The 25,002-nt window shown below is 41.4% G+C and overlaps 2 protein-coding genes and 1 long non-coding RNA gene across 5 annotated transcripts in view; 1 reads left to right on the top strand and 2 right to left on the bottom strand.

The window, feature by feature from the left end:
• The window catches only part of LOC135233773 (uncharacterized), a 392,830-nt gene that overhangs the window by 293,378 nt on the left and 74,450 nt on the right, over positions 1-25,002 (bottom strand). The gene's annotated exons all lie outside the window — the stretch shown is intronic.
• On the bottom strand, positions 3,935-13,823 carry LOC135233763 (putative uncharacterized protein BRD3OS). The gene has a single exon (XM_064297634.1). It carries the CDS (start codon positions 12,706-12,708, stop codon positions 12,454-12,456), a length of 255 nt encoding a protein of 84 aa, XP_064153704.1. The 5' UTR covers positions 12,709-13,823; the 3' UTR covers positions 3,935-12,453.
• The window catches only part of LOC135233737 (guanine nucleotide exchange factor VAV2-like), a 168,140-nt gene continuing 162,288 nt past the window's right edge, over positions 19,151-25,002 (top strand). For all 3 annotated transcript variants that reach the window (XM_064297559.1, XM_064297557.1, XM_064297558.1), the window contains exon 1: positions 19,151-20,209. In XM_064297559.1, the coding sequence (XP_064153629.1) occupies positions 20,006-20,209 (204 nt within the window). In that variant the 5' untranslated portion in view covers positions 19,151-20,005. The remainder of the gene's footprint in view (positions 20,210-25,002) is intronic.

The following is a 25,002-nucleotide window of genomic DNA, read 5'->3' as shown; positions in this document are numbered from 1 at the left end:
TTTTACTGAATAAAAAATGGTTGTTATAAAAGTAACGTTATGTACACACTCATTAATTGTCTAACATTAGGCTAACTTAAGCTGCCTTTACACTGCCGAGCTGGGTTAAAATGCTGTAGCAGACCTGGGGTAGAATTAGTGATGATCAATGTCCACAGACGTACTTAATCCACCTTTTGCCCGGTATGAACATCTTTACACTGCTGAGAAGATTCGCTGGGGCTCGTACAATTATGTATCTCGTGCACACGTGCACACTAAACAGTCTTTCTCGTGAATGATTGTTGTGTGATATTTTTGAAACAACAGCCTTGCAAAATGTTACCGCTGGTGTTTCTGGTTTTGCTAACAAACTGTTCGAGAATAAAGCGGAGCTGGGTGTTAAATTAGCAATCAGAACAAGAATAATAAAACAAAGACAAAGGAGATTTCATCAAAAAAGGGCAAGGCTGAAGGACCATATAAGGAAGCGTAATAAAATAATAACGGTAATCCATACTGCTTTATTTTTTTATTTAGTTTTCTCCGGTTTCACACTGAAATCAGACATGGCTCTGCTCCACCTATACCCCTGGTTAATGCTCTGTGTAAATACGGCTTTGTTCCGATCATTATAATATACTGAACTTGATGGCAATGTAAATAACGGTAACATTAAGGCCAATTCAGATCAATGATTCGCAACGAGACGAAACAGTTTTAGAATGTTGCAGAGAAAATTGCAGCGGTGTGAACTGGTTAGTTGCAGAGCGTCTGAAGCTGTTGCCTTTACTTTGCTGTTAACTTTAATATAATAATAGGCTCAATCACCATTGTGCCACCTAATTCGGCGATAGACAGACATTTATTTTAATGAAAATCTTTGAGATTATTACTTTAAGAAGGGGCAGTGCATATTAATCAACAACAAATGTAAATATGCCAGATTTAGCCAAAAGGCTAATTTTCATTTACAGTCCCTGGCCAAAGTGTTATAAAAAGGCTTCCTAAAAAGATACAAGATAAAGGTAAACAGTAAAACATACAGAGTAAAGAAAGAAAAAAAAACACAGTTATTTAAAAACAGTGGTCAACATAAGCAACAACAGATGTTAGAGGGTTAGAGGGTACACAGACATACTGACATGACACAGAAGCATAGGACATGTGACATTTCAGTGCTGACAGGTTTGTATGTAAATCATCCATTGGTTTAAGTGATGGCTAAAAGACCTGAAGGTATTGAGTTCTTTGAGGTGAGTTGGAATTGAGTCCCACCCTCGTGACCCTCTAACTGACCAGGCAGACTGGCTAAATGCACTTTTACTCATTGGAATTATGCAGTCCCCTCTAGTAACCCCTCTCGTGATGCAAGATGTAGCCTACCTGTTCGATGGCTAACGAATGCCAAGTTGTGAGTAGCTTTATAGACAAGGCATATATTTGCATACCTTATTAAGTTATCCCAGCTCAGGATGTTATATTTTTCCAGGATTGAGCAGTGGTGAAAGTGCCTTGGTTTCTTATCTAATGTTTTGAGTGTTTGTTTATATAATGACTCTAATGGTTTACGTGTTATGTGGTTGGCCTGTGACCAGCTTGTTAGGCAGTAGTTAAAATGTGTAAGAATCATTGAATGAACATACATCTTAGCTGCCTCTGTTGACATATAATTCCTTATGAAACGGAAATTGGCCAGGTTGAGTTTGACTCGCTTACAGATTTTTTTTACTTGTGCCTTAAATGAGAGATTAGAGTCTATCAAAACTCCAAGATATTTAAATTCACTCACAACCTGTAATTGTAACCTGATACAATAATGTGTGGCTCATCGGTAGAGCTGTTTGTCTTGGTAAAAAGCTTACGGTTTTAGAGACATTTAGTTGGAGACAGCATTGTTTCAACCATGTTGTGACCTGAGCCATGGATTTGGTGAGTATGGCAGCAACTTATGCTTTAGTCCTGCCATGTACGTATAACACAGTGTCATCTGCATACATTAAGATATCAACTTCAGGGCACACTGATGGTAGGTCATTAATATAGAGACTGAATAAGAGTGGACCCAGTATGGATCCTTGCGGGACACCGGTAGGAAAGTTCAGTGACTCAGATTGATGATTATGTACGCAGACTGATTGAGACCGGTTTAAGAGGTATGTTTCCACCCATTTCACTGTACCTTTAGAGAAGTTGAATGTAGATAACTTAGAAAGGTGATTGACGGTGTCAAAGGCTTTCCTAAGGTCAAGAAACACAGCACCAACAACACCTCCCTTATCACTGAGGGATTAAATTTTTTTCTACAAAGAGACAATTAGCAGTCTCAGTAGAACGTTTGGCCCTAAAGCCAAACTGCATAGGGTGTAAGGAGAAGGAGCTGTTATTGAGATGGAAAATGATCTGCTTGGCTACCCATTTCTCTGCAACCTTGGACACTGTGGGGAGGATGCTGATTGGCCTGTAATTACAGACTGAACGTGGATCGTCGGATTTGAAAATAGGAGTAGCTGACTTCCAAGCATTTGGAAACTGCCCCAGTGATATTGAAAGGTTAAGGATTGTAGTGATGGGATTGATCAATGCTGGACTAAGATCTTTGAGCATGGCTATATCCATCCAAAACACATCCTTTGCTCTTGATGATTTAAGAGATCAGATGATTTTCATAACCTCTGACTCAGGGATGTTCTTTATGGTGAAGGCTGGTTCCATTGTAATTGCTGGACATATACTATTTTGGTCAACTGAGAACCCCTGTGCAATATTAGCCACAGAGTCAACAAAGTAGTGATTAAAGGCCTCTGCTATTTCAGTGGGGTCTGTTATGAGGTTTCCATCCAGGTTAATTTCAAGTGTTTTCCTAGTATCATGGTGTTTTCCTGTCAGCTTTTTTAACTGATTCCAGATCATTTTAGTATTACCTCATTAATAGCGGTCATAAAGAAATCTGCTTTGGCTTTTCTAAGCTCTCTTACTACCTTGTTCCTTACCATGGCATAATGGTACTTGTCATGTTGTAGTTCTGATCTGAGGGCTAATTTTAATGCAATATCACGCTCTTTTGTAAATTTTAGAATGTTTGTGTTTATCCAAGGAAGGCTATTCTTTTTGGTCCTATGTATAATCTTACAAGTACATTCAGTGATTATGTTCTGTATTTCTTTTTTAAATATCTGACTATCCTCCTCCAGATTTACTCCTGACAACAACTCATTCCAGTTTAGGTTTTAAAATTGTCCTGCTCGCTTTTTGGGATTCTGTTAGATTCTCTGGCAGTAAAGGGTCTAAAACGCATATTGTTTAGCTTCTGATCAGATTTTGATCAGACAGTCCAATTAGCATATTAAATGACTTTAAAATTCTCTCGGGTCTGTTGCTAAAAACTAAGTCAATCTGAGTGCTGGTGGAATTTGTTATTCTTGTAGGCCCTTGAATCAACTGAGATTGAGGTCCAGACCATCAGTAATGTGCTTGAGGTTTTTCCTAGATAGGACATTTGTGGAGACAGGGTTACATTTAGACCAATACATTCCAACTCATAATTTGACCAACGGATTTCTTCGCAATGAAGGTTATCTTTGACATAAATCATGACCCCACCTCCCTTTAAACCCACCCTATCCCTTCTAAAATTAACATACCCAGGTACTACTAAAGCCTGATTTCAATCAATTTTTTCAATCAATTTTTATTTGTATAGCGCTTTTAACAAAGGAGCTTTGTCACAAAGCAGCTTTACAGAGAACCGGCCCCCAAAGAGTAAGCCTAGGGCAACAGTGGCAAGGAAAAACTCCCTGACTGATAGTATCACTGAAGAAGAGGGAGCAGACCATAAATTTGGGGATGGGCCAGAGATTTGATGAGTATAATGGAACCGCTTAACTCAATAAGTTCCCCCTCTCCTCAGTACAGGTTCAGCGTATCCCCAAGACACAGCCATCCAAGCCAGGAGGAAAGTTCTCATACAAACTTTATTACAGGTTCATTTATTACAGGTATTATTAAGGTTCCGAGCAAAGACAATCAATGCATCAACGATAAAATAATTCACAAGCACAGACATTCAATAGCACAACAGTGTCAGTAGCCAGCCTAGTAGGTGCAACCAACAAGTAACCAACATTTGCATATCCCAAATTACAAACACCAGAGATTTAACCGGTCACAATTTAAAGAGTTGATAAAATAAGTTTGTGTTCCTTCTGGCTAATTACTCTTTACACCAGCACCGTTCAATACATAACACTAGATTTTTTTCTTCCCTCAGGACCAAACCCCCATGGCGAATTCCACAAGGTAACCATAGAGTTACACAGCAAGCAAGTCAATCCTCGGTGAGTAAAACCACCCAACGGCACACTTGTGTTCACGTAGTAAATAATCACACTGTAATTACGGGAAAATCACGATAATCACTCTTCAGGTCAACATGCCAGGGTTAATTCTTCGTGCATCATGCAATAAATGAAGTCAGCTCTAAGGGACGTTACAGAACTTGCCAGGAGGGTGCGCCAACTAATCATTAAATTTAGTTGAATGGGTGCTAAGTGTGGCTACGGCAAAACTGTTACAGTAGGCATTTGAATAGGGTAAGGGACAATAGGACAGACTATTTAAATGTGTCCAGGGGCGCGCAGAGCCTCAAAACAAAATTGGAAAAAAAAAACAAGATATCTAAACCAAATACCAATCACCCCAACACAAACCCATTAACATTCAATACAGTCTAAAATTTACCAGTCCGGTTTCATAATAAAACAACCAAGTTCATTCCTATACCCTAGAGCCAGAGCCAGAGGAAAGGTTCATCCCACCAAGCATAGGAAACGTAAATCAAAATTTGTTGTTGGTTCCTGGTAGCACATAGGTAGGGACTGCAGGACGACGTTGTAGCAGAGATGTAATTTCTGAGCGGATTTCCAGGTACAGGAACAGGGTCGGCGTACTGATGTCAACACTCAGGATTTCTCCTTCCGCCACCGGATAACCGGATTCTTTGTCGTGGAGGTAGAACACATAGTCGATAACCGTAGATCCTCGTCTGGCACTCACCACAGGTTTGAAAGTATGTTACAAATTCGCTCCTTCAGCAACAGTGCCAGGAAATGGATCATCATATCGCAGCGGAGAACTCTATGAATCGTGGAGTCGGCAGACCAGCAGGAGCATGGGACCGGCTTCCCCAGAAGGAGCATCCCCAGGTAAGTTTCTGCCGGGGCCACCTGTCCTGCCTAGTGTTCATGCTTTGCCTAGAGTTCACGCTTGGCCTAGTGTTCACGCTTTGCCTAGTGTCCTCGCTCCCCCTAGTATCCTCACTCCCCGTAGTGCTCTCGCTCCCCTTAGTGTTCTCGCTCCCCCTAGTGTTCATGTGCCCCCCCAGTGTTTATGCGCCCCCCCAGTGTTCTCGCGCCCCCTAGTGTTCTCACACCGTCGCTGCCCCCACCCAGTGCCCAGAGACCTCACCTAGTCCATTCTCCCAACCGTGCGTCCGTCTGTACACCTGCCCCCTTGTCTGTTTGTTTGCCTGCCTGCTTGTCTGCCTGTCTGCCCACGTGTCTGTCAGCCAGTTTGTTGGCCTGTTTATCTGCCCCCCAGGCCGTCGGCCCGTTGGCCAGTCTGTTCTCCCGCCTGTCTGCCTGTCAGTGTGCTTGTTTTTTGTCCTGTCTGCCCGTCTCTCAGTCTGTATGTCAATCTTTGAATTCACCTCTCTCCTTCCCTGTCTGTCTGTCCCTTAGTGTGTCTGTAGGTCTTGCCGTGTGCCTCCCCACCTGCTTGTCCCTTTGTCTGTCTTTTTAGGTCTCCCTGTGTTGTTCCTGTGCCTGTGTCAGTCTGTTCCCTATTAGTGTCTTAGCCTATTCCCTGTCTGTGTTAATCCGTTCCCTGTCTGTCGGTCTGTTTCGTGCCTGCGTCAATCCGTTCCATGTCTGATTCAGTCCCAATGTCCGTCTGAATGTTCCTTGTCTGTGAGCGCCCGCCAGTGTCTTGTCTTAGTCCAGTCTAGTGTTCTGTCTTGTCTAGTCCAGTCCAGTGTTCTGTCTTGTCTTAGTCCAGTCCAGTGTTGTTTTGAATAGTCCAGTCTAGCGTTCTGTCTTGTCTAGTCCTGTCCGTTTCCGCTCCTGTCTTGTCCAGTCCGTTCCACGTCTGTGTTAATTCGTTCTAGGCCTGCCTGTGAGTCCTGTCCCGTGTCTGCCTGTGAGTTATGTGCCGTGTCTGAGTTCAGTTCCATGTTAGTCTGAGTCCGCTTTGTGTTGTGTCCAGCTCATTATTTGTCTTGTTTAGTTCAGTCCTTTCTTGTCTTGTTTAGTCTAGTCCTTTCCTGTCTTGTCTGTTCCTGCCGTCTGCTCCTGTCCTGTCTTGTCCAGTCTGCTCCTGTTTAGCCCAGTCCCATCCCTGTCTAGTCCAGTCCCGTCCCTGCCTAATCCAGTCCCGTTCTTGTCCTGTCCAGTTTCACCCTATTTCCTGTGCCTAGCTCCCCTCTGGGTTCTGTTTATGCTGCCCGGTCCCCTCCGGGTACTGTTTATGCTGCCCGGCTCCCCTCCGGATCCTGTTTATGCTGCCCGGCTCCCCTCCGGGTTCTGTTTAAGCTGCCTGGCTCCCCTCCGGGTTCTGTTTATGCTGCCCGGCTTCCGTCCAGGTTCTGTTCCTGTGCCCGGTCCCATCCGGGTTCCGTCCAGTCCTGTCTTGCTCCAGTCCCAACTCCAGTCCTGTCTTGCTCCAGTCCCGACTCCAGTCCTGTCTTGCTCCAGCCCCGAGTCCAGTCCTGTCTTGCTCCAGCCCCAAGTCCAGTCCTGTCTTGCTCCAGCCCCGAGTCTTCTGTCTGTCTGCTCGAGTCCTGAGTCCCGAGTCCTGTCTCGTTCCAGTCCCGAGTCCTGTCTCGTTTCAGTCCCGTTCTGTTTGTGACCCCCTCCCAGGGTCAGCCTCCTGACGTCCCTTGGGGTACTGTCAGGATTCTGTTCCTCTGTTTTCTGTTTTTTCCTTTTTGGGCCTGTTCATTTTTCTTATGTTTAATTGGATCATTGTTTTCTGTTTGCTTCTCGTTGTCCCCTTCCTGTCTGGTGTTATTGTGAATTGTTCTCAGCTATGTCTGTTTAGTTCTCTGTCTATTTAAGTTCTTTGCTTCCCTAACTCGGGTGCTGGTTCCTTGTGTTTCCGTATGTGTTGCTGCGTTTGTTTATGACTCTGTGTTTCCGTGCATATTCTGTCACTGTGTTTCTGCCCACGCATTCCTGCCTGTTTGTCCCGCCTGCCCTTTGGCTTTCCTGGTTTCTGCCCTGCCCAAGTCTTGTTTTCCACGTAATTTTGGAATTTTGGATTTTCTTGTTTTCTGTTCTTAAGTTTTTTGTATTTTTAAGACTGGCTCTGCGTGGCCTTGCTTTGGACTTTTGCTTTTCGTTACCTTTGATGATTAAAGTCTTTCTTTGGATTCGCCCCTTTGAAGTTTTTTGAGTTTTTCCCACACTCTGCATTTGGGTCCTGGTTTCCCGTTTCCTGACAGTGTGTGTATCTGTCCGCAGCTAATCTCGCATACTACTGGGCCAATCAGCCAAATACTTGTTGTGCATGCTGACAGCAGGCCAAGGACAGAATTCTTGAATTTTTTGCAAAACGGTCAATGACAAGTATTTTATTTGAATTAATTTTCATCATTGTCCATTGAAATACATTGAGTGCAAACTCCTCACTCCACCTAACCGGCCGGTAGGGGACGCAAGTGATCAACAACTGCTTCCGTTTGGAATGAAAGACCAGTAATGTAAAATGTCAATTTCAACGTTAAGATGCCAACAGAATAATCCGCCAACTAACGGGGTATGTTAATGTTTCAATGTGTGGCAATTATTTTGTTGCCATTTTCATGTTGAAATTGATATTTTTACATCGCTGGTCTTTTGGAATTGTTCCTGTCCAGATTGTTCCTGTCCAGATTTAAAATGAAAGTGCCAGACTATAACGTCAACGTTAGCTCTGTTTAATAAAGGCCAGTTCAGATCAATGATGTGCAATGAGACTGGATGCAACTTGCAAAATTCCAAGACGTCTGATTGTAAACGTTCTAAAACTGCACTTGGCGATTTGACAAGGTGGGTCATTTGAGACCCCAGGCAACGGCTTCATACGCTCGACTTCATACGAACTAATCAGTTCACACTGCTGAAATGTTCTCTGCAATATTCTAAAACCGTTTTGTCTCGTTGCGAATCATTGATCTGAACTTAAACTAACACATTGTGGCTGATATGAATGAAATTAGCTCACATGTCGCCACCTTCAGCGTTACTTCACTGAATCAGCGTTTTTGGGATTTTCAGTGGCACATCGTAAAAACTTGTAATATTGTATTTGTCTGGTTGCATTGATTGTGTAGCCTCTATTGTTGCATCAGCAAAGGAATTAATAGGATAATGTAATGTAATGTAATGATATAGTTAACCGTTCTGATCCACACTCTAACACCCTTATTACACAAGAATGGAACAACCCGTTGGCTGTGAGACCTCTTAAGGTGTAGAAAATCGATCTGAGGTGTCAACATGTCAGTTTTTGTAACGCGTAAAAATATTACGTTAACCCGCATTTTAATGTCCAGTTAACACGACATTAACGTCTCGTTATTTGCTCTAATGGCCTTCCATAGTTGTGAGCATTTATACTAGTGTGCTGGTCTGTCTGCGTCGGTCTGCAATACACCGCCAAAACGCTAGTTGGAAATGCGTAGGAGGAAATGGGATGCTATCAAGCGGACCAATCACAGTTATTGCAGTCTGCGTCGCCACGACATGGTTACATTTCTGGGGAGGTGCACGTCTGGCTACAGCGTAGGGAACGCGTCTACGCTGTACCCAACGCAGAAGTATAAATCAGTCTTAAGGCTGCTGATGGTGCATGTTCGTGAAGCCATGTTTCAGATAAACAGAGAAAATTTAAATTAGACTCAATTAAAAGATGTTGAATTTGATCACTTGTAGATTTGATACTCCGTATGTTCAAGTGCGCACCCAATAAACCCCTTGGTTTTGCCTTGGGGTCCCAAATTATCCTTGAGTTGTTAACCGTTTGAAAAACATTTCCTGTTTTTCACGATTGCTGGATTTATCAATTTCCTGATTGATTTGTTTCTTTCAGCTACACGCGTTTTAATGTTGGTTGGATTACAGACATTTGAAACAAAGTTCAGAGTATCGTCATTATGTACTGATCTTGAGAAAGTTCTGTAATCATTGTTACTTGCTGTGGATGGTGGTCGTTTTCTGGCGTCTTTGCGGCGTTCATCAGTAGCAGACCGTCATCCAGGCAACTCACTGGCGTAGCACACCGCAACACAGCTGCCTGCGGTCGCTCCTTGTCTCCGTTCGCCGTCAGCTCAGGTATTGGGCCCAAGGTTCATCATGTTGGATAACCTCCGGATTCTCCACAGCACTCGGACGGCAGGGACAACTGATCAGGTTAGTTTGCTCATGGTCAGATGTTAAAAAGACACTGAAGAAAGTTCGTACCTGAGGGAGAATGGTGTTGCTCCTGGCTGTAATCCCACGAGTAGAAGTTCCAACTTCTACCGTTGACATGGAGTGACACTGTTCCTTGCAATCGGTGTAAACCGGACCGGGACATGGATGTATCTCTCCAGATAGTAGTTGGCAGATTACGCTGATCAGCGCATCACTTGTTGGAGTTTCCAGTTCTAGAATGTTTGTTTCCCCGACCGGATAAACACGTATATGAAGGATACAAGAATGGCGTATTTCCCGTATCCGAAATGTTTGTTGGCGTAGTTTACTTGTTGGCTTAATGAATCAGTCGCGTAACTCAATTTAGCACTTCTGTATAAATCAGGACGCAGTGGGCAAAAGTAAACTGATTTTAAGAGAGATGCCAGTCACACATACACTTGGAGAGCTGTGACTACACCTCTGCTACCTGTCGCCATTTGAGAGACAACAGCAAAAGACTCTAAATGCAAATTCTGCATCTAGAATGAACTCTAGTCTAGACTTTTCCTTAGCTTTCTTGTGCATGAACTAATGATGCAAAGACACTCAGCTGGCTAAGAAACAGCTGAGCAGCCAATTGCCCCATTACTATTGCTCCAATGGGGGGACTATATATAAAATGGGCTGTAATTTCTGCAATGATCAAATGTAAGTACCCTCAATGTAAAGTCTGCACTTAAACCTCATTCATTGTTTTATTTCAAACCCAATGTACTGGAGTACAGAGATCCTACCCATTTCAAACTCAGACTTGTTATGACCAGGTCTAGGTCAGACCGTAACAAGTAAAAGGATAAGGGAAATGAGTGAGGAAATGATACTGCAAACCGACAAGTAACTCCTATCCAAAACTAACTAGCCTGGCTAGTCTTTGAAGGCTTGCTGGGTATGGGGTGGCTTTAAACGCTGAGCTTCGAGACACTTAATCTGCAGGATGAGACCAAGAGTCAGAATAGTGTACTCCCAACAGAGTTTTTAAATTCCACTCAGTCAGCTTCAAAAATAATAATGGAAAATAACAAAGCAATATAACAAAATAGAAGGATCTGTAATCCAGTTGCGAACACTCATAGTTAACCGGAGTCACTATACAGCGAGTAGAGGGGCAAATGAGAGTCAAACACACTAAATCCACTGGGCAGACACACCAGAATGGCTAAGGCAAAAATCAATCACCATGTTGTACAAATTGTCAAAGATTCAGACTGCGCAGTAGGGAAAGGGCAACCCTTATATAAGCATGAAGTCTGGGTTGTCCACTAAATGGGTGAGATACAGTGACTCAGCAGTGGCACAAATCGTCCCTGATTCGTCCACAAAATTTTGTAAATATTGTCCAACTAACACAATAACTTCACAAATCGGCACATGGAGAGACATTAGACAAAGAAAAAAAACCAATTGTAACTACATTTTATTATGGGAAAAAAATATTGACTTATTTGATCGTATTGTTACCATTGACATACACTGAAACTGGTGGCTGAAACACCTACACTGGAGCCAACCGCACTGGTGCTAGTGCAAGTCTCTCAACAAGATCAGGAAGTGAGCTGCAAAAATGAAGCCCTGGACTCATTCCAATCTCTTATTTTATCTGTCCTCGCTTCCTTTCCCAGTATGGAAGCCTAAATGGATCAAAAATACGTTCAATTGACGTGTGGACTCTTGTAAATGTGTTGTCTGCATAGTCTCAACACTTTTATAATGTGTGGTTAACAAGTAGATTTTTTTACACGCTAACAACACGTCAACATGTTGAGAATACGCAAACAACGTGTTGACAGCACGTGATTCCAGACTCAAGTTCAAAAGCTGGGAGTTGGAGCAACTGATTCTGGTATTCCTGCCTAGGCCTACTTAGCTCTAGCTCCAGTTCTTTTAAACATAGAGTATGCATGGTACTGCAGACCCATCTCTTCAGAATGTACCATGGCTCCCCTGACCCTCTTTCGCAATCCTTTCTTTCTTTTCTAATTTCCTTTTTGAACAGTAATTATATAGCAATAAATCAGGTTAGCTGAGTAATGGTGCTTATTTTGTTTACAATACTAATTGTTGGATTGTTCAGCTACCTTTACACGTATTGATTATAAATGGACCTCTGTGCCTTCTTGGTGCTACCATACTTTTTATTTCTGAGACTAACACTTATTCTTCCACTATTCTAAGTTGCTGCAGATAAAAGCATCTGCTAAATGTGCTGTAGCACAACTGAGTACAATGCAATGTGCTGTAGCAATATGGTCTCAATACTGTTGTGTCAACATCAAGACTATAATAACTGCGGAGCAGTCTTAATTATTTAGTTCATAATAAAAATGTACAAAGATACCTCATCTGAGAGATTCAACCCTCTTCTCTTGAAAAGCTGTGTTTTTGTTTTAAACCATGCAGAGTTATTTAGCATTTCTGCTTCCTGATAAAATCAACTCCTTATAATTGAATTGGATCAGGGCCCTTTTGATATTGTGCATAATTCACCATTATGTACAAAACAAAACAAGAAGTGAATTAAGTAAAATATATTAACAAAGTTGTGTAAAAAAATATAAACATTCAAAAAACCTACTTTAATAGTCAACCGTGTACTTTATACGCACAGAAATATCAGACCACGGCAGACAGAAACTGTAATGCACGTAATAGCAACACTGACGGTGTTTATCTATTTTTGTACCATACAGATAAAAAAAACTACATAGACAACTGAAAATGCATATAACACATACACGGAATCGTGTCACTGTACTGTACTGAAAAGCACGTGGTAAACCTGCAAGACATAATAGCTTTGTGCGGTTAGCCATTCTGGGAATACTGCAGTGCATGCAGTTTTTATACTTAACATATACCAATGACCTCTGAGAATTTACCAGGAGGCACTGACCTCCTAACAAACGGCCAAACATACAGAAACAATGTGCAAACTACATGGTATTGTAGTTACAGCATGCAGTTAATTTGTGACTTAGTAAACTTGTTACATAACTGTGCAAATCCTAGACCGTCCGGCATCAGGAGAGATCCCGATCTTAGTTTTGTCCCGTACTACTACGGTCTCGTTTCCGTACTGGCTGTATCTAGTAGTCTGACTCCGGCTAAGGTAATTTATCGGGGGCGCCCGTTCCAGTTCCAGTTGCTGCTGTTGCCAAATAAGCAACGATGTGTCGCGATAACGGAGACGCGCATACCCCTCCGACATAGCCTTTTCTGCTAATGGCGGTTTCTCCGTCATGATTCTGGAATCATGTTACTGTCTCCAACTTTCTTCAGTTGTCGGCTGTCATGGCTAATGTTCTTCGGAAACGGCTTCCTTAAAATTTCTTCTGCGCCCCACATGCCATTCCAACGCAGTTATTTCCACAAGACACACCAAGGCGCGATGCTTTGATTTACTTGCGGCAAGCAACTTTCAACATTTGGCATCAAGTATAATAGTTGTACATTTACATTTTCACTTTACGCTTTGATATCAACGGGAAGTGGAGGAGTTTGATAGGATAATAATAGCCTACTGTCCTTACAATCCAAGCACACGTGACATTTCAACAATTTTCCGTGCTCCCAGGTATGTGAGTTAAATGCACAGCATGATAAACCCGAATATTTTGTTATTATGCTGTATTTCTAAGCCGAATCCCAGTGGTTTTTTTAAAATCCTCCGTTCGTCTTCACATTTCCAACAGCCACCCTTTCACGATTCAGCCGTCGTCGCAGTGAGTTCGGTTACTGAAGACAGATAAGTAGCGCCATCTCAGTTTAAGTTAGCTGTGCGGTCAAAACAGTATAGGCTATAGCTGTAGCTACATAGCTAGCGAGTATCCGCTTTGTTTCGCCCGCTATCCACAAAGAGTAGCTAATTAGCAAGCTGACATTTATGTACGGAAAAAAGACATTAACCATCACAGGTCATAGCAAATGTGAAATACAAGTTATATCCACTACGTGCCAACGACAGCCACTGTCTCTTGTTTCTTCAAAATGGGAATGATGGTGTCGATTCAAGCAAGTGTATAATCCGATTTACCGTTAGCTAGTTAAGATTATTATAACGATGTTATCGCCGATTAAACGCGCTAAAAAGTTTTTCGTGTTTTTAAAAACTCGCCGGCTGGTGAAATTCCATTTTTATGTACAGTTTTCCAAAGAGACGTTTTTATATCTTGACTGTCATCATAGTTCTGTGGTCATTTCTCACAAGTCAATATTCAATTTATTTCGTTGCTGCCTGTAGCAACAGCGTCCGTCCTCGATCTCTCGTCCCTCCAGAAACATTAGTTTACCGGTATTATGAGTTCCTAATACTCTGGCCATGTTTTAGAAGGGATTTTCAATCTGTTCTGATCCAGGTACCACCACCGTGTCCCAAAGGCATCTAGGGAACCCCTGTTATAAATTAAAAATGGCATTATTTGAAAACAAAAACAAACAAAAAAAAAACTCCGAAATCTATATATAGTCATTGACTATATATACATTTGGGACTCATTGTGTAATAAATCTGGCCAGGGACCTCCTGCAGTACGGACTCCCTGTTGAAAACCCAGGTCTTGGAATATAGTTAAAGGAGATGTCAAAGGCGCACTCTTGACAGGCTTTGGAGTGCAGTTGGTTGCAGCTCTTTTACAAAACAACCAGAATTTGATAGAATGTTTTGTTATTATACTCTTGCTTAAATTTATTTAGCATTTTCATGTGGATATTTTAAGTCCTGGTTTCATTGTAAAGTCATGGAATGGTTGGGAAAATGCTAGTTTTCATTGTCCTCAGCCAGACTTGTTTTGGGAACAATTTAAAATTTTGAAATATAATGTGTTGGCTGAAAGCAAGTTTCATTTAAAAAAAAAAGTTCATTAAATTGCAACCATCCCCTGCCTTTTATATACAGTACATTATATATTTTATATATCAGCACAGTGAACATACGCATGAATGGGTGATCTGCTGTCATGGAGAGTCCAGCAGGTCTTTGTGGCCTCTGTGGAGGCTGGCCCTGGGTTCTGTTTCCACTGCTTTTCCCAGATCTGTCCACATGGCACCTGTACAGAAGGTAATCGCCTCAGTCATTCTCACTGCAAATATACTATTTTCTCAAGTCCCTTGCCTCCCTAACATCGTCCTTTAGCCAGTTTTAGAACAAAGGTGGTTAGTTAAGTGTCATTTGCTAAATAACGTAAATAATCATGCTTAGTTACAATCTAAATCAAGCAAACTATGAAAGCTAGCTTACTAGGTAGCTCCATGTTTAGTCAGTAAGAAAACTAGACTTACAGTAGTTCCAGAAAAAAATCTGTTTGCTTGCTATAGGATCAAGGGCAATATAAAGTAGAGATGTTTGTTCATTTTAACTGGGCCATTGATAGAAACTGCATTTCAGACAGCTGCCCTGCAGCATGTTCTGGTGGATAGAAGCTTAAAGCTGGCATCAGGTGTATGGGTGCAGCCCGACCCTTGTTCTAACGGAAACCAACTCTGCTTGCAACTGGAAGAGCAAGACACTGAGAAACTCACAAGCATCCTACAGGATTACAAGGAGACCCTGTGAGGGACAAACCAGGCATTAGGTTGTTTTGCTATGTCCTAGTTGGCTAGAAAACTTTCACTTTTCAATCAAATGTTGCTGGGTTTTCACCTAACTTTATAGATGAACTGACTTAAACTGGAGCAAACTTGAGCTAACCTACTCCATTTACGTCAAAGAATCTATCAACCTTGATTTCCATGCATCTAGACATCTAGATTCAATCTAGATTCAGGCTTGTGCTCAATGAGAGCGAAATTGGAGGCAAGTTTAGTATCTCTACTGATATTACATCAAGCAGATCCTCAAATTAATTTGCTGCTGTACTATATCCTCAATCTTCCTATTCTGCCTACCACAGTGCCTTCCAAAAATATTGACCCTATTAAACTTTTTCGCATGTTGTCCTGTTACACCTTAAAATTGTAATGCATTGAAATATTTTCCTCTTCACCAACAGAATTTCAACACATCAAGAATGAAAGACTTTTGTAAATTTCTAATTTACAAAAATATTCACCCCTGCCCTGCAAAGTCAATGCTTTTTAGATAGGCCTTTGGCAGCAATTACAGCTCCTGATAATGGCTGTATTGATCATGGAATGTAATTCACGATTATCATTCTATTTTTGGTTAAAAATGAATAAATGAATAAAACTATTATCAGATAGGGGCACTTGGTGTCATGGTTCTGTCTTTTTGTTTCTCTTTTTCCTTTTTTGGGCCGCCTGATGGCGGTAGTCTTGTTCCTTTTCCCTGCTTAATTGTTTTATTGGTTCCAATTATTCTATTATTGTTTTTCAGTTGTGTCTAGTTATCCCTTCCCTCTGTGGTCTGATTGTGCATTGTGCCCTCCTGTGTCTTGTTAGGGTCTAGTCTATTTAAGTCTTCTTCCCTGACTCGGGTGCTGGTTCCTTGTCTTTTCGCTTGTGTTTCCATGTGTCTTGCCTGAGCGTTTGCCCGTGTTTCCCCGTGCCTGTTTTTGTCCACCTGTTTCTGCCCTGCCCGTTTAGCTTCTCTTTGGATTTTCTGTTTTCTGTTTTCTGTTTTTGAATTTTTGTAATTAAAGTCTGTATTCCCCTTTTGGAGTTCTTGGGTTTTTTTTAAAAAAACCCAAGAATTTGGGTCCACTGCATTTGGGTCCATTCCTTCGCCAATCCGTGACACTTGGTCAACAAGGGCCAGAGTTTCCAGACCAAAGAAGAAAGTGACAAGAGACTATTAGAGTATTTAGCAATACCATTTTGAATTTGAACACCATAGCACTCTGATTGAAAGCCTTGCGAGAGACATACAAAACAATTTAATGCTATTGGAACTGCTGGACTGTCAAATTGGCTGGCAATCAGTGGCATTTTCTGAAACTTTCAAAATGTTATAAATGACCATGACTTTTTTGCACTTTTTTTGAGCACTAAAAGGCTTAGTACTTGCATACATTAATGACTGCTTGTCCATGTATCAGCCTCAGTAAGCAGACCGCTGTGCAAATGTTGCCTGGTTAGTTAATCCTACTTATTCCTACTTTTAAGTTTAAGCACAGAGGGGAGACTACTATGCTGGCTGCTTAATTACGAACCTAAATTGAGTAGTTTAAAATCTAATTTCAAGACTTTCTTTTAAAGTTTTACCAAACTAATTATAATTGTAATTACTGTAATTTTATAGTTCATTTAAAAACATTTGTATTTTATTGTCTTTCATCAGTAAATCATTTTATTTTTATTCCATATTCTTTGTCTCACATTTTTCCATATATTTACTTTCTTTTATCATTATTTTACTGTTATTACACTGTTTGAGTGTTTCTGTTTTACTATGTTCTGCGAAGCAGTTTGTGATCGCAATCTATATACAAATGGTGCTATACAAATATTTATTAATTAAAGAGCGAGTTTTTTTTTAAATCCAACTGCATAGGAAAAACATCCAGGTGCAGCAACAATGTTACAGCACTTTGGGTATTACACCACTAGATGTCAGCATTGTACATATATTAGTCCCACTCTACATAGCATCACTTGGGAGTCACTCCAGCAATGCAGGTTTTGGCAAAAAATATTTCAACCAATACCAAAACAAATCATGCATGCAATGTAACTGGTTCCAAAAGTAGTTATTTACAAGAATGTGGACCATTGTAAAGAGTAATGGATCTGAACATACAGGAATATGGAATGTTGTGCCTCATAAAGATATCCCACCTGTGGGATGCCGTTCAGCAGTAATAAATTTGCGTGAAAATTTACCTCCACCAACAAAACCAAAATAATATTATGATTACTATTAATATTAGCATATTTTTGCTCACCAAAAGTAGAATGTTGGTAAAAGATACTAAGTTGAATATTGTAATGTTTCATTTACAACACAGGCAGGGATCTATTCATTTCTGTTAATGAAATTTAGCGGGATTGCCAGTAGGGTAGATGGGCAGAAACATGTTGCAACATACCTATAGATTCCACTTGGTCCTGGCCCTAGCACCAAGTCCCTTGCAAGAGATTTTCATGATCCTTTATTAAGATGGTACTGATATGCTAGCTAAATGATTGGAACTTCTCTCTTGGACGCTGAAACAGCACACACGTCGGCCGACACTAGTGCGTGCCCGGACGGAAACCCGGTGAATTATCGCTCCCTTCCCAGCTCTCAGGCGCGTTCACGCTTGCCCGCAAAGACTGCGATTGAGCTCGGAGTTGAACGAATGAACACTCCCGACCCCAGAGGAACTACAGTGTTCCCAAAGGACCTTGAGTAGAAAAATAACAGTGACGAAACACCTCAGACGTGATCCAAATCATCCGGACCTTTTAAGAGTGATAGTGTTCTGTGGAGTGCGTGAGATGTTTCAGCAACATTGTTGCTGGATTATTTTAACTCATTGTGTCTCATTTTTGAGCGCCGTAAACGACATTCGTATGGTTCGCCTACCACTGGATTACACTATATGTAGACTGTAATTAAGAAATTAACATAAGAATCACGAAATAATGCTTTTTCATTACATTACATTACATTACAGGCATTTGGCAGACGCTCTTATCCAGAGCGACGTACAACAAAGTGTATAACCATAACCAGGAACAAGTATGACGAAACCCCTAGAGAGAAGTACCGGTCCAAGTACAGGGAACAACCGCATAGTTCAACTTGGACCCTGGTGGTTAAACTGATTAACACTAACAACGAGAACGGCAACAACGCAATCTATGGAAAAATAAAAATAAATAAAAATACAAGTAGTCGTTAAGACTGGCGCATCAACTAAGTCACCTATTAAACAGCTGCCTAGTTACACCCCTAAGTTTAGTCATTTACTGGGGGGAAGGGAGGGATGGGGAGAGGTGCAGCCTGAAGAGGTGGGTCTTCAGTCGTCGTTTGAAATTGTTCACAGTCTCAGCTGTTCTGACCTCCACAGGAGGTCATTCCACCATCGTGGGGCCAGAACAGACAGGAGACGTGTTCTGGAAGTGCAGGTGCGAAGAGGGGAGGTGCTAGGCGTCCTGAGGTAGCAGAACGGAGGGATCTGGCTGGCATGTAGGGTTTGAAAATCTTGTGAAGGTATGCTGGGGCTGATCCCTTGACTGCCTGGTATGCTAGAACCAATGTTTTGAATTTGATGCGAGCTATAACAGGCAGCCAGTGGAGGGTAGTGAGCAGGGGAGTTACGTGGGAGTGTCTGGGGAGGTTGAAGACCAGACGAGCTGCAGCATTCTGGATGAGCTGCAGGGGTCTGGTGGCAGATGCCGGTAGTCCAGCCAGAAGAGAGTTGCAGTAGTCCAGGCGGGATAGAACCATTGCTTGGACCAGGAGCTGGGTTGAGTAGGTGGTGAGAAAGGGGCGGATTCTGCGGATGTTATATAGGAAAAATCTGCATGCCCGGGTTACTGCTGCAATGTTGTTGGAGAGGGACAGCCTGTTGTCCATCATCACTCCGAGATTCTTGGCGCAGGGTGATGATGTCACTACGGTGTCCCCTAAGGAAATGGAAAAGTCGAGGAGGGGAGAGGATAGAGCAGGAATAAAGATTAGCTCCGTCTTTCCCGGGTTGAGCTTCAGGTGGTGATTGTCCATCCAGCTCTGTATGTCCCTCAGGCAAGCGGAGATGCGGGCAGGGACCTGTGTGTCCGATGGGGAGAAGGAGAGAAATTCATCCTACATTTTTCTGAATGTGTCTGGAATGAAGACGGGAGTCAACCGCTGTAATCTCTGTAAACCGCTAGGAATGTTTCCTAAAGAAATTGCGGTGTATTCATATGCTGCGGTTCAGAGCTTGATAGTGTTCTATGGAGTGCGTGACATGTTTCAGCAACATTGTTGCTGGATTATTTTAACTCATTGTGACTCATAGGATGATGTCTAATTTTTGAGCGCTGTAAACTACATTTGTATGGTTCTCTGTGATCGCCTACCACTGGATTACACTAGCCTATATGTAGACAGTAATTAAGAAATTAACCTAAGAATCACGAAATAATGCTTTTCCCTCAATTCATCCCACATTTTTCTGAATGTGTCTGGAATGAAGACGGGAGTCAACCGCAGTAATCTCTGTAAACCGCTAGCAATGTATCCTAAATAAATTGCGTTGTATTCGTATGCTGCGGTTCAGATCTTGGTTCTGTTTTTTTCACGAATGCGTACGTTTGCATCTAAATTCAACTTTATATAACATGTCCTATCTTGGATTATTAAGTGGACTCTAAAATATTCACCGGTCACAGAGTTTGATATATTTGGGGGAAGCACAGGGTGAAGATCTGAAGGCTCAAATTAGAAACTTCGGTTTAAGTCTCTGGGTGGGCTGCGGTCGCCAAGAAACGGTGAACAAACCCCGCGATTGTAGGCTTCAGGAAACATATGTACAGGAAATTGACAGCTTTTCTCCAACGTATTTTTTTTAAGAATGAACTTATTTTCTGACTATCTAGAAGAAGGGATTGTTGATTTCAAGGTGACGGCTTGCAATTCGGCGTTGTAAAAGAGCCTACTGTATTTTACTGGCGACATGGAGGAATGGCTTCAGTGCGGACGATGGCTGATCGACTGCAAAGTTTTACCCCCGAACCACCGGGTCGTGTGGCCGTCTGCGATCGTGTTTGACCTGGCACAGTTGCTCAGAGACGGAGTGCTGTTGTGTCAGATGCTGCACAACCTGTCACCAGGATCCATAGACCTGAAGGAAATCAACTTCAGACCGCAGATGTCACAGGTAAACAGAGATTTTCCACACACTTGGATGCCCACTCATTAGTGCCGCCTGGATCTGTTCACTGGGATGCTGCAATAAACCGTTTTCATGATTACATGATTGTACAAAATAGTTGAACTGTACCGATAACAATTTTCTGGTAGTCAGTTCAGGTATTATTAATACAAGTATAGAGTGACTAAGGGATGTACCAGCACAATAGAGATGGCCACGATTGCTGCTGGTTATAGTAACTTTAAGTAACGTATAACGTATCTTATAGAAATGCCAACATATGCGAAATAAGCAAAGCCATGATCTTTGAACAATACCGTCTCCCCATTAAAAATGGGACAGCTCTGTAGTCTCATTTAATATAGCTATAAATAAACGTCTCCCTATGCCTCTACCCCTAGCAATTAATCCACAATGGATTTTTTGTAGTTTAGATATATCTTTTAAAAATCCATTTTAAGTCTTCACTCACTTGAACAGCCAGCTATAAATTATCTCTTGCATGCTGGCCTAACTCAAACCTTTACAAATTAGCCCTTTCTCCACCTGTTCTACTTCATCATGTAATGAATATATCAAGTTTTTCAATGAGAAAATCAAGAAGAATTAAAGCCGCAAGCGGCGTTGGGAGGGGTCCAAGCATTGGCACCATCGCGCCCCCTACGGAGCGATTTTAAAATGGCTTTTTCCTCATGATCATATGCCTTGACCCAACATATCTACTGAATATCATGATGATTGTATAAAATATTGATGACTTATGGCCAATTTTGTGCTAAGAGACACTGTCCTGGCCGCTTCCCGTAAAGACCTTTACTATGTCGTAACACTTAGATGGGATGTCGTAGCACATATATGGCCCGGCATGTATGTACAGCTGCAGCGCTTCCATGCTGTAACTGAAAAAGGCGTCACACTAGTGCTGTCACGATACCAAAATTTTGACTTTCATACCGATACCAGGTTTAGTATCACGATACTTGATACTGAAACAATATTGATTCAATACTCGGTAGCTAACCATACTTAAAATACCTTCATAGATCAGAAACCTAATGTCCACAAGGGTTGACCTCATTTTCGAATTCACGGTTTATTAAAAACCTGGTTTATTAACAACCCTTAAGTTGAAGCCTGTTCAACATATTAATATGCATAGGCCTGTAGTGTTACAACACTAAACCATAGAAAACTATATTAAATATATTTCAAAAATTAAACAGTAGTAAAGTTAATTATCTTTGAACAGGTCTTTCACTTTAAAATAGATCTGAAAACTGCATGTGTCAATAACAGTACAGCATCTTCCTATAATAAAATATTTACAAATTTGAACAGCTATTGCTACTGAAGTGAACTGAGTCTAAGCTTGCGCTGTATCAACCACGAAGAATGCATGTCACCTCACTTGCCAACCTTAGTTGCTACTGCCATCTAGCGAAGATTCTGACAAATTACACTTTTCATCCTCTCAATCAGTAATGCGGGAGACCCGGTTCCCTGGCTTTTACATTTGAAACAAAACTAACGAACGTCGGAAAATTCTAATAGCGAACCGTTTATTTTTATTTTTATTTTTTTAAGTACCGAAAAAGTGCTGAAGTTTCGGTATACCGTGCAACAGTACGTCAGACACATATTCCAATCCATTGCTCAGCTTAGCAGAGAATGCACATTTCAGAGCGCCTCAGAGGCAGATAGAATAATAACACATAATTAAAGCCGCAAGCGGTGTTGGGAGGGGTCCAAGCATTGGCACCATCGCGCCCCCTATGGAGCGATTTTAAAATGGCTTTGTCCTCATGATCATATGCCTTCACCCAACATATCTACTGAATATCATGATGATCGTATGAAATATTGATGACCTATGGCCAATTTTGTGCTAAGAGACGCTGTCGGATGACTTAGTTGCGTCGCCATGGATGTGTCCTGGCCGCTTCCCGTAAAGGCCTTTACTATGTCGTAACACTTAGATGGCATGTCGTAACACTTAGATGGCCTGGCCTGTATGCACAGCTGCAGTGTTTCTGCGCCGCAACTAAAAAAGGCATCACACTAGTGTTGTCACGATACCAAAATTTTGACTTTGATACTGATACCAGGTGTAGTATCACAATACTCAATACTGAAATGATATTTGAAACTTAAACAATGCTAATTCGATACTCGGTACCTAACGATACTGAAATTACCTTAATAGATCAGAAACGTAATGTCCACAAGGGTTGACCTCATTTTCAAATTCATGGTTTATTAGCAACATGGTTCATTAACAACCTTTAAGTTGAAGCCTCTTCAACATATTAATATGCATAGGCCTATAGTGTTACAACACTGAACAATAAAAAAATATGTTAAATATATTTCAAAAATTAAACAGTTGTAAACTAAATAATCTTTAAAACAGGTCTTTCACCTTTAAATAGATTTAAAAACAGCATATTTTAATAACAATACAGCATCCATCTATAATAAAATATTTCCAAATTGGAACACCTATTGCTACTGAAGTGAACTGAGTCAAAGCTTGCGCTGTATCAAGGAGCTGAGTGCACAAGCGCAAGTCACCTCACTTGGCAACCTTAGTTGCTACTGCCTTCTAGCGAAGATTCTGACAAATTACACTTTTCATCCTCTAAATCAGTAATGCGGGAGACAATTTTCCCTGGCTTTTACTTTTGACTCAAAACTACCGAACGTCGGAATATTCTAATACCGAACCGTTTCTTTTTCTTCTTTTTTTTTTTTAAGTACCGAGAAAGTGCTGAAGTTGTGGTATACCGTGCAACACTACCTCAGACACATATTCCAATCCATAGCTCAGCTTAGCAGAGAATGGACATGTCAGAGCACCACAGAGACAGATAGAATAATAACACATAAATACACATTTCAAATAATAAATGCGACATTGAGAAAAAACGAAACAAAAGACGAGATATCAAGTCGCGACCTATGCGCAGAGCAGCCTACCGTTTTATTTATTTAGACATTGGCAGATGAGAAAATTTTCGGTTACGCTGACCTATAAAACGCTATTCCAAAAGCAAAACCAGACATGTTATACATCGTTAGAAAGCTTATACTCTCACCTACTGAATAAATGAATTGTTAATCAAGCCAAATTATACTAAAAAGGGCGACAACGCCGTAAGCAACAGGTGTGGTATTACGCACAGCTATTTTTGAAGATAGCCCAGGCGTCACGAATGCGCGTAGCCTATATTTCACAAACGGATTGTCCAAGACAATATATGACCACTCATTCGCAAAAGGGACATCTCTACGCGTAAAACCAGTGGTAAGATTGTATATTTATTCAATGTTTAGTCCCAAATATTGAATGTAGAATGACATGGAATATTTTTTTAAAACTTTGTCTCGTTTATTTCGTTATTCAGTGAGCAGCGTGTTCAGTGCTGTATTGGCATATTTTAGGGCTAACGTCGGATTTATCTTGTTGCTACGGAATATTACATTACATTACAGGCAATTGGGAGACGCTCTTATCCAGAGCGACGTACAACAAAGTGTATAACCATAACCAGGAATAAGTGCGTCGAAAACCCTACAGAGGAATACCGTTCCAAGTGCAGGGAACAATCGCATAGTTCAACTTGGACCCAGTAGGTTAAACTGATTAACGCTAACACAAACAAGAACAGCAACAACGCAGTCTATGCAAAGATTCAAGCGATAGTTAAGACGAGTGCATTAAATCACCTACGAAACAGCTACCTAGTTACAACACTAAACTTACAGTCAATTTAGAGATTAAATTGAGAATACGATTACTCTCAGCATAATGACGGATTCAAAGACGAAACGAACTCACCCGATATTGTCTTCAAATGGATCCATGCCAAAGAAAAGTAATGATTCATCCTCTCAAAGCGTTTACTAACTTTTAGTAGCAAAAAACGAAATATCAACTCGCCATCCATGCTAACTGCTTCCTACACTCAGAGTACCGTATTATTTATTTAGACATTGGCAGAGTACAGCATAAATTGCGTATTTTGTTTATATTCAATATTAGTAATTGCAGCGAGAAACTGCAGCTGTAGACACAAGATAATGTGTTATGTTATGGCAGCAACGGAACGAAGCGGACTGCATATGTATTACCGTCATTGTTTTATTATACCAGCGTGTTTGCGCGCGTTTGCACAGGAACTCAAAACCTACCAATAAAATGGTTTAGCTATTTGTCAGCATAATGACAGATTTAAAATTCTAATCGAACTCACCCGATACTGTCTTCAAATGGATCCACGCCAAAGAAAAGTAATTATTCATCCTCTCAAAAAGCTTTTACTAACAAACTCTTGGTAGCCTAGCATACGCTCTGGCTGGCACTGTCTTCTATTGCTTCCCCGACGTTCAGACCCTCCCCTCGTTGATAAAAACTAGATCCTACGGATTACTTGCGTCGCCATGGATGTCGCTTGCCGTAAAGAAGTTTACTAGATGTCGTAACGCTTAGATTTGGAGCTCCAGCTCTTCCGCACCCCACCTAATAAAAAGGTCCAAATGGCGGGCAAACCATATGGCGGACATAGGTGGTCCCAAAAGCAAGGTTGTAGAGCACATTCAGATGCATCGGTCGATGAAGTTTTGTGTTGATCTGACTTACGGTGTGGGAGTTATGACCTTTTAAACAGGACTCTTTTGTTATAGCGCCACCATCTGGCCGACATAGGTCATTTGTAGTGCCTGAGTAGTGGGGGGCCATAGGAATCCACCCACCAAATTTGGTTGGTGCACAACTTATGGTTGCTGAGCCTCAGACACTT

The sequence above is a fragment of the Anguilla rostrata genome, chromosome 10, assembly GCF_018555375.3.
Source record: "Anguilla rostrata isolate EN2019 chromosome 10, ASM1855537v3, whole genome shotgun sequence".
NCBI classification, from domain to species: domain Eukaryota; kingdom Metazoa; phylum Chordata; class Actinopteri; order Anguilliformes; family Anguillidae; genus Anguilla; species Anguilla rostrata.
The sequence above is the reverse complement of the archived record's forward strand: the minus strand, read 5'-3'. Positions and strand labels throughout refer to the sequence as shown.

Coding starts and splice junctions, on each gene's coding strand:
- LOC135233763 (XM_064297634.1), bottom strand. CDS start 12,708: ATGACGGAGAAACCGCCATTAGCAGAAAAGGCTATGTCGGAGGGGTAT.